We start from the raw sequence: 15,532 nt of genomic DNA on the forward strand, positions 1-15,532 counted from the left end.
CTCTTTCTATCCATGCTTCTCCTCCTTGCTTCTGGGGATATCTCTCCCAATCCTGGTCCCTGTATTATTCCTACATGCGCTCGTCCTCGCCTGCCAACTGCAACCTCTACTCCTTCTGGTGTCAACCCCTCCAACCTCATACCCATCCCCTGCCACCCTCCCTCCTCTCTCCCTTTCTCCTGTGCCCTTTGGAATGCTCGCTCCCTCTCTAACAAGTTCCTCTCTGTGCATGACTTCCTTCTCTCTCACTCCCTGCTTCTCTTTGCTATAACTGAGACCTGGCTCACTCAGTCTGACTCTGCTCTGGAAGCTGCCCTCTCCTATGGTGGCCTTTCCTTCTCCCACACTCCGCGCCCTGATGGCAGGGGTGGAGGCGTGGGGCTCCAGCTCTCCTCTGTCTGCCGTTACCGAACCCTTCCTATTCCCCCCTCTCTTGCTTTTCCCTCCTTTGAGGCTCACACTGTCCAGATCTTCTCTCCTCTCCCTGTTCATGTGGCGGTCATCTATCGCCCACCTACCTCTACTCATCCCCCTTCTGCCTTTCTCTCTCACTTTGAATCCTGGCTCTCTTTCTTTCTCTCCTCAGACTCCCCTGTTCTTCTCCTTGGGGACTTCAATTGCCACATTGATGACCCCTCTCTCTCTTGGGCTTCCCGCTTTCTTTCTCTTACCTCTTCTTTTGGCCTTCAACAGTGGACTGCAGCCAGCACCCACAAGGATGGCCACTACTTAGACCTGGTTTTCACTAAAAACTTCTCTCTCTCTGATTTCTCCATTTCCCCTTTTCCTCTCTCTGACCATCATCTCATCTCATTCTCTTTATCTCGCTTCTCCCCTTCTCCACCTCCATCTACACCCCGGTTCTGCAGAAACCTGTGCTCTATTCACTTACCTGACTTTGAGTCCACTTTACACTCCTCCCTCTCCTCTCTCAGCTCTGCTACAGACCCTGACAACCTGGTCAGAAAGTACAACTCTGTCTTGTCCTCGTCTCTTGATCTACATGCCCCGCTTTCTCTCTGCCGCCCTCGCCCTTCTAACCCTAGACCCTGGCTAAATTCCCAGACGCGCATGCTGCGTTCCTCCACTCGTTCCTCTGAACGCCTCTGGAGGAAGTCTCACACTCTCGCAGACTTCCTTCACTACAAATTTATGCTATCCTGTTTCAACTCTGCCCTCTCGCAAGCTAAGCAAGCCTACTTTTCTGCACTAATCAACATGCACAAGTCTAACCCACGCCGACTGTTCTCTGTCTTTGATACTCTACTCAAACCACCCTGGCTGCCTCTCCTTCTTCCATCTCCGCTCAGGACTTTGCTGACTATTTAAGGAAAAGGTGGAATCCATACGGCAGAACATCCCCTCTGTTTCTTCCACCCATCCTACACCTCTTCCTAACTCTCCTCCTGCCTTCCTTGAGTCTTTTTCCACTGTCTCAGAGGAGGATGTGTCGCTGTTGATCGCCACTTCTCCCTCTACCACTTGCCCTCTTGACCCCATTCCCTCCCATCTCCTAAAACCTCTAGCTCCTACTATAATCCCTACGCTTACACACATTTTTAACTCCTCCCTTTGCTCTGGAACCTTTCCATCCTCCTTCAAACATGCAACAGTCATACCATTACTCAAAAACAGCAAGCTTGACCCTACCTGTCTTTCTAACTATCGACCTGTCTCCCTCCTGCCTTTTGCCTCTAAACTACTTGAACGTCTTGTATTCTCTCGCTTGCTCCATTTTCTCAACACCTATTCTCTCCTAGACCCTCTACAATCTGGCTTCCGCACTGCTCACTCCACCGAAACATCCCTCACCAAAATAACTGACGACCTCCATGCTGCCAAAGACAGAGGTCATTACACTCTGCTCATATTACTCGACCTCTCTGCAGCATTTGACACCGTGGACCACCCTCTTCTCCTCCACATTCTCCATACTCTAGGTATTCGGAACAAAGCTCTATCCTGGATCTCATCCTACCTCTCCCATCGTACTTTTAGTGTCTCTTCTGCTAACACCTCCTCCTCCTCTATTGATCTCTCTGTGGGGGTACCCCAGGGCTCTGTCCTGGGACCTCTTCTCTTTTCTCTGTACACACTCTCTCTAGGTGACCTAATAACATCTTTTGGGTTTAATTATCACCTCTATGCCGACGACACACAAATATACTTTTCAACACCTGACCTTACACCTGCTGTACAAACCAAAGTTTCTGAATGTCTCTCTGCTATATCATCCTGGATGGCCCTCCTACACCTTAAACTCAACATGGCTAAAACAGAGCTCCTCATACTTCCTCCCAAACCTGGCCCTACTACCTCCTTCCACATTACTGTTGGAACTACAATCATTCACCCAGTAGCCCAAGCACGCTGCCTAGGGGTCACGTTCGACTCCTCTCTCACATTCGCCCCTCACATTCAAAACATTTCTAAAACTTGTCGCTTTTTCCTCCGCAATATAACTAAGATACGCCCTTTCCTCTGTTGTTCGACTGCTAAAACTCTGACTCAGGCCCTCATTCTCTCCCGTCTTGATTACTGTAACCTCCTGCTGTCCGGCCTTCCTGCCTCTCACCTGTCTCCCCTACAATCTATCCTAAATGCTGCTGCCAGAATCACTCTACTCTTTCCTAGATCTGTCTCAGCATCTCCCCTCATGAAATCCCTCTCCTGGCTTCCGATCAAATCCCGCATCTCACACTCCATTCTTCTCCTCACTTTTAAAGCTTTACATTCTTCTGCCCCTCCTTACATCTCATCCCTAATTTCTCGGTATGCACCATCCAGACTCTTGCGTTCTTCTCAAGGATGTCTTCTTTCTACCCCCTTTGTATCTAAAGCCCTCTCCCGCCTTAAACCTTTATCACTGACTGCCCCACACCTCTGGAATGCCCTTCCCCTCAGTACCCGACTAGCACCCTCTCTATCCACCTTTAAGACCCACCTTAAGACACACTTGCTTAAAGAAGCATATGAATAGCACTGTGGATATTCTAAACATGATACATAATGCTTGGCCCCCTGCAGACGCACTTACCAGAACTCCCTCCTACTGTCTCTGTACGTTCTCCCTACCTACCAATTAGACTGTAAGCTCCTCAGGGCAGGGACTCCTCTTCCAAAATGTTACTTTTATGTCTAAAGCACTTATTCCCATGATCTGTTATTTATATTATCTGTTATTTATTTGATTACCACATGTATTACTACTGTGAAGCGCTATGTACACTAATGGCGCTATATAAATAAAGACATACAATACAATACAATACAACTCCCTTTGCCCCATGCACCAAAAATGTTTCCTTGTGCACTTTAAATGTTTCAATATTGTAAATAAATGTTTTTGTACTGACTCCACGAATAAAAGACCATGTTGAATTGCCTCACATTGTTTCCATTTGCTCCTTTGCCAGTGTAACAAATGTACTGTACTGTAGCGGCTTGCTGCACTGTTTTTTTTACTGGCTGGTCGCGCAATTGGCGTAGGAACTACGGCAATTGGCGTGGGAACTAGGTCAATTGGCGTGGGAACTTCTGTTTTAGGGCACCTAGAAATAAAAATTATTTGGCCCCTAGATGTTAGGAACCCCCTCACTTGACCCCAACAGGGTCCCAGCAGTAATGGCGGCGAGAAAGGGTCACGCCGGCGAGGAGGGTCCTACCATTGAGCGCAAATGGCGGAGAAAGCTTTGAAGCGGCTAAATCACAATGAGCAGAAACCTGGGACCCAGAACTCCGGTTCTGTTCGAGCTAGAGCGCTCAAATTCGGTCACCATGTAGCCCTAGTTGCGGTAGGATTGCATGGCAAATTGCGACCCTCTCGTGGCAACCCAACGGAGTCAGGGTGATGTTAAAGTTCAGGTTTCTGCCATTGACTTGCATGGCAGAAAAAAAGACACTTTGGTAATGTGCTTTTAAACTGTCTTCTGGTATCTCCGGTTCCGGGGGTCGTGCAAAGCTGGTATTTTGCCACTATGGCAAGGTTCCTCCCGCATGGGGACCAGGTAAATTTCAACCCGCTCAGACCCGCAGAACGGGTTATTTTACATTATATTCACGCAATTGGCGTGGGAACTACTTAGGGCCGTGGTCAAGTTCACGGGCAATTGGCGTGGGAACTTCTGTTCTAGGGCACCTAGGAATAAAATTCTTTTTGCCCATAGATGTTAGGCACTGTATACCACTGTACAGTATACTGTGGAAGACAAATAATGAAACGATACTGAATATGTAGAATAAATGCATAGTTTTATTTAATCAGGGTTTATTACACAGTATACTGTACGGCCGGAAAAAATCAGCATACAGTACAATATTATCCATCGAAATCCCCCCATTAGCCGTTTTCTTTTCTGAGGAAAAAAAAAGAAAAGTTTTAATGTACAGTAATGGTCAGCCCCCTAAAGAAGTACCCAGCCAGCCCCACCAAAATAATACGGCAACAAGACAGTACTCACCATAGAATTAAAATTCATTTTCCCCCAGATGTTAGGAACCCCCTCACTTCACCCCAACAGGGTCCGAGCATGTACTGTACAGTACTGTACAGTACTTTAAAATAAATTAAACATGCAATTTTACTATTACTGCGCGCGCACGCACAGACTGTGTACAGCAGGTTGAACCGCGAAGGTATTAGACTTCAGAGACAACAGCTCGCAAACGCCCCCATGTGTTTTTACACGGCATTGCAGTATTGCAGCCAGCCGGAATAAAATGCTTAAATCACAGCCGCGAATATAACGCTATATACCCCGGGAGAAAACGACACAAAACCGCACATCACCGGGATCCTTTGAAATTCGCGGAGCTAGCCAAGTAAGAATAAAGTTGGTCGCCAGTGTATACATAATCGGTGTCTGAGATATATAACTTATATAATATACATATAACAAACCCAACATATATAACATATATAACGTTTATCTAACTTCTATCTAGCCCATCAGGCCTGTCGCGGCCGAGACCAGGTAAAGGTAAGAATAAACTCGGCCGCGACAGTAGTCTAAAATCCTATATAAGGGGTTGGAATATTTCATGTAATAATATACATAATAATATAATATATATATTTATAGATATACATAATACTAATATTGTGTAACAAATCTGGAGTGCTTTAATGAATTGGGGTTATTTAATATTAGGGATGGCTTTTTTATTGAGCTGGGAGGGGAAAACAGGGGGTAATATTAGAGCCTATGTTACGATTGGGGAGTTTTGAGTGGTTGGAGGAAGAGATGTTGCTGTCCCATCTCTCCTCCAACGCTGCTCTGTCGAGGTAGTGCGGAGGTGTCTGTCTCCTGTGTTGAGGACCGGCCATTCTGACGTCATTTGAGGGCGTCTGAGATCTCGCGATAACAGGGCGTCTAGCGATGACGGCACGCCCCAAGCGCGCGAAAGCCATTATGCTTCCCGCGCGAGACCAGTGAGGACCTCAGCAAGATGGCTGCCGCTCCAAAGTCGAATGCAGGTCTGCTCCGCCCGAAAGCCACTCCTCAGATCTCTCAACTATCCGATGCTCCTCAGGTAGGTCTGTGCGTGCTCCAGGAGGCCCCGGAACCTCCAATGGAGTCATTTTTTCCAGGTTGGGGACAGAGTTGGATGTAAGTCCGTGTGGAGCTATGCACTTTAGGCTTTATTGGGGTTTGATGTTTTGACCACTGCGGCATCCTTGGGTTTAGCTTGAGTGCGGGCAGAACCTGCTTGGCTCCAGATGGGTGTGGTGGTCGCCGAGCTTACTGGAGAGGGGCGAGGTGGACATTGGTGGGAACCTGTAATACCCAGCCCAGCCAGGAATCCCTCCCCATCCTCTATCTTTCGTAGGGTATGTGCCACGCCATTTTTAATAGACATGAAGGTGCAAGGGAACAGCCACCTGTATTTGGTGTTGTTCTCCCGCAGTGTCTTAGTTATAGGGGCGAATGCTTTCCGTTTGGCTACGGTGGTAGGGGCTAGGTCCTGATATATTTGAAGTTTAACTCCATCGAATTCTAAGGAGTTATCTTCCCTGGCAAGTCTGCAGACCGCTTCTTTCGTACGGAAGTGGTGGAAGCGAGCCACTATGTCTCTGGGGGGGTCCCCTTTTTGGGGTTTGCTCCGGAGAGCCCTATGGCACCGGTCTAGCCGGATTTCGGACTCTGGCTTGTCCGGGAAGACATATTCCAGCCAGCTGTTAGTGAAGTCCTCCGGGTCCGTGATGGTTTCAGGAACCCCCCTCAGCCTTATGTTACATCGCCTGTCATGATTTTCGGCGTCTTCCACCTTGTCCTCAAGCAGTCTGATTTTATCCTGCATCGTGGAGATTTGTTCATAGTTTTGTGTGACTGCTGTGGTTATTTCATCTGCTCGTTTTTCCAGGGAATCAGTTCTTTCACCTAGCGCATCCACCTCCCTCCTTAAAGCCCACAGTTCAGTTTTAAAGAATTTTTGCATCTGGGCGCAAAATTCTTTTAAGTCCTTGTGCCGGACCATTTCCTCATCCCTATCATCCTCAAGGGAGGGATCACTGTCGGGGTCCATGTTGGCTTGGGTCGTGGGAAGCTCCGGTTTCTCCGTTTGGGTCACCCCCTTTCTTCTAAAATATGTAGTTACTGGCTGACTTTTCGCCCGTGTAGCTTTGCCTGCCGCCATCCTCGGATGTTTATGTCACTAACGATATGTTTTTAGTCGCTTTTTAAATGGATTCTATAGCTTTAATTTGTCTTATAAGTGCCAATGGGAGCGGAGCTCATTAGTCAGGGCTCCAATCTCCTCACCATCGCGCATGCGCCTCTGTAGGGCTTGTTTTGATTACATTTTTGTGTTTAGGTGCTTATTTTATTAAATTTTTGTTTTTTGGGTTGCCCATTGACTGACTGTGACAGGGTGAATAAAAGCCACCAGCTATATGCCTGGCAGACATATGTTTAGTCTGCAGTGCAGCAATGATGAGGTTAACTTCAGCTGGGAAGCTCATGGCAATAAGTTGAATCCCACCTGCCTAATCAAGGTGTGTTAAAAACCCTAGGATGTGCACACATGCAGCTAGCTGGTCAGGAGACAGGAGTGAGTTACTGAAGAGATTACTGATACAAGGTCTGTTTGGAAAGTACATGGTTTATGAACTGTCTGGCTCCTGCATGCAAAAGAGTAGCTGCCTTATTTTTGCTCTGTCTGCTAAAGAGAACCTTATTTTTGCTCTGTCTGCTAAAGAGAAACTATTATGCTCTGCCTGCTAAAAAAAAAAGCTATCTTTTGATGTGTTGTATGTTTAAGGCTAAAATAAATAAGCCTTATTCAAAGAACCCGCGTGTTTAGTTGCATGTACTCTGCAACACTTACATTGTGGCTATTCATGCCCATATTGGGCATGATGTACCACTGTACCGGGGTCTGTATCTCAGGAAGCAGGGTGTCCCCAGACCTGAAATTAATGCAGTTCCGCTCCAGAGACCCCCTGCTCCTGCACATTAGTATTAAAACTTAAATAAAAACACTGCAATCGATTGTGAGAAGATCGCAGGGGGAGAACTTAGAAAAAATCTGAGATCATTTTGCTACTACACAAAGCGGTATTGGCATTTTCCTACCTCACGGTTTGTGATGGTTTCAGATTCTTTCTGAATACCGTAATAACACAAATGACAAAGCGTTCCGTGGGAACATGCTACATTATAGGCCCCAAAGACTCTCAAAACCATCTCCAGTTTAAGTAATTTCAAGACATCAGCTGTCTCACATTTAATCTTGTCTGCAACTGTTACACCCATAATCATATATTATTTGAACTGTCCATGAAATGTCTGTAAATTGAATATACTGTATAACCTCTCTTCATTTAATGTAACCATGTATTGTAATTATAACTGGATGTTTGGTCTTGACTTAATTTTGTTGTTGGAAATCGAAATCCCCCAGCTACGGAGACACCAATTCAATCTGGAATCACGTGGACTTTGCATGAAAGGATTTTTGATCGTTTCGTAACCCTCTGCTATTTATTTAATTATATATATATAAGAATACAATAAGAATTATAATGGTGTCACATTCTAAAAGTCAATGCAGGAGATCCCATAATGCCTTTGAAGGCTGAAACCAGTTGGACAACTTGGCCGATGTAAGTCTGTTCATGTTTTTAACGTTTTTCAACTAAAAGCGTTATTTTTAAATAATGGGTCTATATACTTCCTTTGTAGGACACTACTCTTTGAATTTAGCCTAATAAGGGTTTTAAGTGACTTCAGTATATGTTGCAACATACAACCTGAGAATTTATTAGAATCGGGAGAAAACGACATATTCACTTCCGAGAGATGGAGTCCTAGTCATCCTGATAAATAATATGAATTTAAAACATGGATCAAGCTAAGCACCTACTGTACAAGTTTCTCTCCTTCTACTCTCTCCCACTCATCTTTCCCTTCCTCTCTTTCACCCTTCCCTCCTCTCTCTTCCCCCTCCTCCTCTATCTCCCCCTTCCTCTCTCTTTCCTCTTCTCTATTCCCCCCTCCTCTCTGTCCCCCTCTCCTCTCTCCCATCCTCTCTCTCATCTGCCACCTCCTCTCTCTCCCTGGCAAAACCAATACTTCAGTGTCTGAAATCTTCAGATGTATGTATAATTCTATGCATATAGCGCCAGCCATGTACATAGCATTTTGCACCATTGCAATAGGAGGTAAATAATGCACATTACAAACAATCAGAAAAAGTACAACAGGTAAATGACAACATGAGGCTAAAGGAAACCTTTCCCGAAAAAGCTTACAATCTAATTACAGGAAGTACTAAGTAACAGGAAGTACTAAGTAACAGGAAGTACTAAGTAACAGGAAGTACTAAGTAACAGGAAGTACTAAGTAACAGGAAGTACTAAGTACAGGAAGTACTACTGTAAGTAACAGAAAGTACTATGTACAGGAAGTACTAAGTAACAGGAAGGTTTACAGGCACATTAGGAGTAAAAAGTGCACTATTAAAATGGCAGATAGGGGAGGTCAAGTGCATCTGGAGCTTGAAGCAGACGCATAAAACATTTAATTAAATTCCACCCATCTCTAATGTTGTCCCCCCAAAATATTTTGTTAATAATGTCAACAACAAATATCACCTTCATGTGAAAATATATGAATGTGAACTATAAATAATACTGTTAATTTTTTCATGTATTTTAAAACTGGGTTTAATAGATTTTTTCTCATCTGCTTGCTCATTGTCTCAAACCACAGAATTCCAATGATGATGTCCCTGTGCATGACCTGTTTGAGGTATTATTCATAAGGTGTGGATACTACACTAATTGGAGGACCTTCACCTTTCTATCTTCTGTGTGATGCTACTTGGACTAATTTCTCCTTCAGCTTACTTTTCAAACTGTCCTGGGGAAATGCCAACACTGTTTATAGCTCTCCATGAGCTATTTTGCACAACCTTTGATGTTTTAGATGCTAGTCTTCCCATAATCTCATCATAGACCAGCACACTGTTCTCCACCAGGAACCCATTTTTCTCATCAGAAAATATCAAATTACACAGGTACTGCCTTTCTGGTGCATCATAAGGATCTTCTCAAACTGGAGACTATAGCGTTGCCCCCATTGTTGTCTGGTTCCCTGCAAACTCCTCTTACTGCCCTCTCGTCCTGTCCTCCTCATTTGCCTTACTTGCTGCTTGAGCACACCCACACTCCCTACACACCCTCGTTTCCTCACACTTCCTCCACTCATCAGTCACTCCAATCCCTGTCTCCTCCCTCTCTCACAATAATCATACTCTCACAATAGTACAAACTCTTCCACACAATTACAGTACAAAAAATCCCTGACGAACTCACATTAAGTGAAGAAACGCGTAGGAGTAAAGAGGAGCAAGTACAGATCTCCATGATCCACAGACCAACTCCTAACCTGCACTTGTACTGAGCAGAGAGGTTCAGAAGGCTGGCAAATAGGCGGAGAACACGGACGAGGACGCATCATCTCCTGGCCAATTACGTCAAACCAGGAAGTAACCCTGGGGCAAACCGATTCACAAGGACACTGAAAGGGAAGGCAACAACAAAACGGCACCCGTGGAGAGGCTCAGCAGCGAATGCCAAACAGAGGTTTGCAGACCTCAAACGGACATTTCCCTAACACTTTTGGAACTATTCATCAGTACGGTGGAAATCCTTGGGGTAATCATTGCCCTCATCTGTTCCTGCTACCAGTGATTACAGGAGGAGAGAGTCTAAAAGACTTTTTTCAGGCAATTATATCTTTTAATGTTTTTTTCTTATACATATATTTTTATGAATAAAAATTATATAATTTCATCTTGTCATTCCTTATTTCCACAGTTGTCACACTCTCATAATTCTTTGAGAGGTGTGAGCATCTAATTGTGTTTATTTATTTATTCAAAGTGACATATAAAATATTTTTATTTGAATTTTGCTCCCGTCACATTCTTTTTTTTTTTTTTTCAATAAAGCAAGACAATTGTTGCAACAACTTCAGAAAACCACACAAAATCAACCATGCAAGCACCCACATGGACAGATAAGATCACAAGACAACCCACATGGATATCTAAAAATAACTAGCAAAAACACACAAATCCTTCAACTCCTTATTGGCCTACTGTGTCCCCTTTCCCTCCCAAAAGCACTGACAGCGTGTGTGCAGAACATGGGTTTATATAGGTTAGTACATAGGAAACTCTCGCAACATTGTAACGATGTTTATCACAGTATTTAACAGGACTTTTCTGAAATATTGCCCGGCTATTCTGGCCGCACAGTTTATGAAGGTTTGTACTACTTTTTAGCACAAACATTTTGAAGCTATATACAAATTGAAATATGTTCTTAGCACGTAGGCCCCTCAGAGTAGATTTTTCTTTACCCAGGAACACCCCTTTTATTTTGATACATATGCCCCTACAGAATGTGTCAAGGGAAAAGTCATGCAATTCTGGGGAAAAACTAGTCAACAGATGTATCAAAGTTCAAAAACATTCTTTGGGTTTCAATAAGATTGTTTTCTTTGATACATCTTGTGCAATTTTTGTTACCCAGAATTTCATCACTTATACCTTGATATATAAACCTCACAGCCTCCAATATTTTTGCACTGGTTTCACCCCAGTTTTACAGATGTGAGACTTTGATAAGTGGCCCCTTGGTATTTCTGCTGAATAACATCTTGTGCCATCATGATATTACAGTTTTTCTCCTTGCTTTTAATAAGATTTTTTTAGTTTATATATTTGGAGAAATTGTTTTGCCCCAGCATTAAACCATGTTTCCCTTGTAACATATGCCCTGTTATTTAAAAAGATACACGACATGACATTCAGCTGTAACATACAATCCTTTAAGTAGAAAGAAAATTAAAATTAATTCTTTAGCGAAAATAAACATACTGTACATATTTTTTAACACCACAAAAAGGTTCTCACAAATGGCTATAATTTATTGACAGTTCCATAAAGACATTCAAAATAGTTTTATTATGTACAGCCTACATTTTTACTTTACCTTTATCATTCTGCTTACATTCCTCTTTGTGAAATATTATATAAAAATATTTTATCTGGATCCACCATTGTCATATTTTAAAACTTGTTTGCTAATTGAGCCAAGCTATGGCTTTGGAATTTATGCTGAATTGTTTTCACATTTAGGTATTAGTTTCTAACAGACAGCATACAGATGCAGCGGCCGTTATTCGAACACCTCACGCGTTGTATACCTCGGAATACCCATGTGATGGCGCAGGAATTCTTCCAACCTTACTGCCTTAAGACGCGAGTGCAGAAAATGGCTTTTTAGTTTAGTTTAGTTCTGGGTTTTAAACACCTGAAATTGACACAGGAGCACAGTACTGTACACATTACAATTAATTCATTTAATTGCACAAAGAAACAGAATCCATGAAATTCAAACAAAGCAACTGCGATAAACACATGTGCCTGGGACATTGGCCACGTTAATGCCGCGTGGAATACAGCAGCGCACACGAAAACGACTCCGTGATTTGTTCGAATAACGGCCGCTGCATCTGTATATTGTGTATCCTTTGATATTCATTATTAAACTTGTGACACTAAAGCTCTAAATTTGTAAAGCTAATACAGTTATCTTAAATTGTTAAATAACCATTAAAATGGTGCAGAATACGGTATATCATTAACGGCTTTCAATGTATTCCTATGTCACTGTATGTTACTGTTGGGGCTGCCCTTTTAAGGTAGGCTACACCACAATTGTAATGGGGATGTTTTCATATAATGGAATAACAGTGTGCTTGATATATTATAAAAGGCTGAAATATCAATTAAGTAATTAGAAAAAAACTAGCTAAATCATACCAAAAAAATCAACGTCATGGTTTTCCTCTGTGTGCTGCCATGTTCAGCATCTCTTTCCTCTTCCACTGCCACCCGCCAACCCTGGCCCAGAATAAATAGCACTGTTTTATACATTGAATTTGTATTCCTCTGCCCATATGCACTAATGTTCTTACTTACCATACATTTTAAAAGCGTAGTAAGCTTTAAGGTCCCTAGGTGCCATTTCACTGAGCACTGAAAACATATCTAAAAAGTCATCCAACGTCATGTTCCCTTCTCCATCTTCTGAGAAAACCTCAGCTATCCGCTGGCGGAAAGGATTATCCTACACAAAAAATACAGTAATGCATATTTATAAATTGGAGTGATTAAGATGTTACTAAATGAATCATGGGCATGGCATCGCGTTTAAGCTGTTTGTATTAACAGGCCAGTTCCACCGCTCAACCAAAGTGAGCTATTGTAATGATATATTAGAAGCAGCAAAACCCCTACTCGTTTTTTTTAACCCTCTGTTATTGTTGTTGCTGTAATGTGATAAATCTAGGTACCTGACACATTTTTTTTAAACAAAACATTTTAAAAACATAATTGTCTAATATTTTTAAAAAAAGTTAAAGCGATTTAAGTGAAATGTGTGTAAAGGGTCTTCCAACATGCAGGATATTTTATGGAGTTGCACTTCTTAGCTGTTATGGGCTTAAATGTTTCTAAGGTAACCAGTTGATTTGAAGAGATTTTAAAATCTTTATCCCCTGCAGTTGAAATCTGAACAGAGATGGGCGGAACAGTCCAAATCAGTTCCACGGAATTTCCAGGTCTTCTCCTGTATAATCCACAGATGGATTGTTCCAACTTTAATCTGTACGGATTGATTAAAATCCCCATGTCATGATAATATCATGAGATATTAAGTATTTGAATCAATCTGGCACACGCGAGGTTAAAGCAAAAGTTCAAGCAATATCCTGATGTGTGTTTTTTTAATAAATCAGTTCTGTACTAGGAGAAAATACTTGTAGCATTTAAACAATTAAAAAAAAATGTTTTAAAGAAATGTTTTAATGTTTCTAATGTAGGAAGCATTTCCAAAGTGACAGCCCCTTTCCCCTTCTGATAGGCTCTGGCTCTTGAGACCCGCCCTCTCTCTAGCAGTCCATCAATTGTATCTAGCAACTGCCCAGTCAATCATTCCAGAACTAAATTTCCCATAATGCTTAATTAAATTACCCTGAGCAAGCGATTGATTACAGGAGAACGGATCAATCTGTAGCTTAGCTAATCACTTGTCAGTGTGCAGATTGTATTGAAGCACACATAGAATGGGGGAATATATATATATATATATATATATATATATATATATATATATATATATGTATATATTTTAAACAGCAGCTTGAACTGCAGCTTTAATGTTGATTTCAAATGTCTTAAAATTACAAGATTTTATCGCCGGTTGAACTCCTAGCCAGGCTTTTGTTTTATGGGACTTATATTATCACAAGTCAACATCTGTTTGCCAGTTGTGAGATTGAAATATGTATTCTCTGACACTTGAATAAATTGGACCATTTTAAATGTACTTTGAAAGGCATTCTTAAGGGGATCTGCAAAGAGGGTGTAGCGAAGAAGGTATTCCAAAAAGAGTAAGTGTATTAAATACAAAATCATGTATCATGGGCCTGGCAGCCATTTTCAAGAATAACAAATAGATATTTGTAACAGTTGCAATGAGACTAGTAGAATTATGCCAAACCTTTCATGATTAGGAGGTGCCAAAAACAAAAATCTGTTTCTCCAGCAAAAATAGATGTTAGGCTGTGATATTTTATATGTAGGCTTGAATAGGGAGTACCAAGACGCAACACTGAAGATGGTGTGTGCCTAAGTATTATAGAAACAAAGTCTTTTATATAATGGGGCAAACGTTAAAATCCAAATAAAGGTTTTTTTCTTTTAAGTCGTAAAACTGTCATTAGCTGATTGACGGCAAGGGTGGGCTTATGTTATTTTCAATAGAAGGTTTTTGGCATAAAAACTTGCACGTGTGAGTAGAAAAAATAGATTTGAACTAAGGATGAATCCATGCTAGAACACGTGAAATACCAATTCCCACTCAAGCCCCTTTGGCGTAAGTTAAAATCTTTTTGTTTATTAAAGGTGAACTTTAATAAGTAATACTTTGGGCTCTGATTGAACTGTTACACGCTTTCTAGAACTTAAATTACATTTTCAGATACATTTTGCTATAACATATTTTTGTGTTAATTGCATAGTTTTTCCTAATAAACAGGGACGGAGACTCTGCAAATAATTATATATTTGATATTTCTTTGGTGGTGGAAGCAGATATAGTGGTATAATATATATTGTAACAAAGTAAATACATTCTGCGGATTGTGTTTATTTCACATTGTACTGTAAAATTAATGCACTGTAGGAACTTTTTAAAAACCGCTGGCAGAGTAACTCTGTAAAAAATTCACAGAAATTAAACATGTCACGTGAGAGAGTGAGAGAGACACAAGCATAACATACAAGCACAATACACACATACCAAAAATGGATAATGAAAAAAGGATTGCAATAGAAAGTAAGGTCAACCCTAAAAAGTTTTTAAGTGCCTTAATAACAAAAAAAGGAGAAAAGAAAGTATAGGACCCTTTCAGTGTGAGATGGGTAGGCAGATTATTGGAGATAAGGAAAAAGCAAGGAATTAAACTAATAATTGCCTCTGTGTTTACCAGGGAAGAATCAAGTTCAATGGAGTGCCACAGGAGGAAGCCACAACCTCCCATATTAATGAACAATTGGTTAACTGATGAAAAAGTTCATAAGCGACTTGAAAAAATTAAAGTAAATACGGCACCTGGCCCCGATAGCATACTGCACCGACACACTTTATTCGAGCAAATACCCAGTATGTACCTGGCAGATACCTGGAATGCGCCGCTCCTCACCTCTGACAAGCCCCGTTGCGTTTGCCTTCCCAGCCTGGGTTCATGCCTGGCTGACGGGCGGCTGATCTGTTAAATGATAATGATTAGGATTTAATAGGCTGCAATGCTTCGCGTGTCTACCAGATGGCATAAATTCATGAATTGTAATGCAGTATATATATATATACTGTGCAGTATTGCAGCCAGCGGGAATAAAATGCTTCAATCCCTGCCTGGAAAATAACCCAATGCACTCGGGCAGAAAACAGTCA

The 15,532-nt window shown here is 41.9% G+C and overlaps 1 protein-coding gene across 3 annotated transcripts in view; it reads right to left on the reverse strand.

The window, feature by feature from the left end:
- LOC142502137 (calcium and integrin-binding family member 3-like) overlaps window positions 1–15,532 on the reverse strand; it is a 281,160-nt gene that overhangs the window by 88,372 nt on the left and 177,256 nt on the right. For all 3 annotated transcript variants that reach the window (XM_075613004.1, XM_075613003.1, XM_075613005.1), the window contains exon 4: window positions 12,496–12,643. In XM_075613004.1, coding sequence (XP_075469119.1) covers window positions 12,496–12,643 — 148 coding nt within the window. The remainder of the gene's footprint in view (window positions 1–12,495; window positions 12,644–15,532) is intronic.

This window comes from Ascaphus truei, chromosome 8, assembly GCF_040206685.1.
Source record: "Ascaphus truei isolate aAscTru1 chromosome 8, aAscTru1.hap1, whole genome shotgun sequence".
Lineage (NCBI taxonomy): Eukaryota > Metazoa > Chordata > Amphibia > Anura > Ascaphidae > Ascaphus > Ascaphus truei.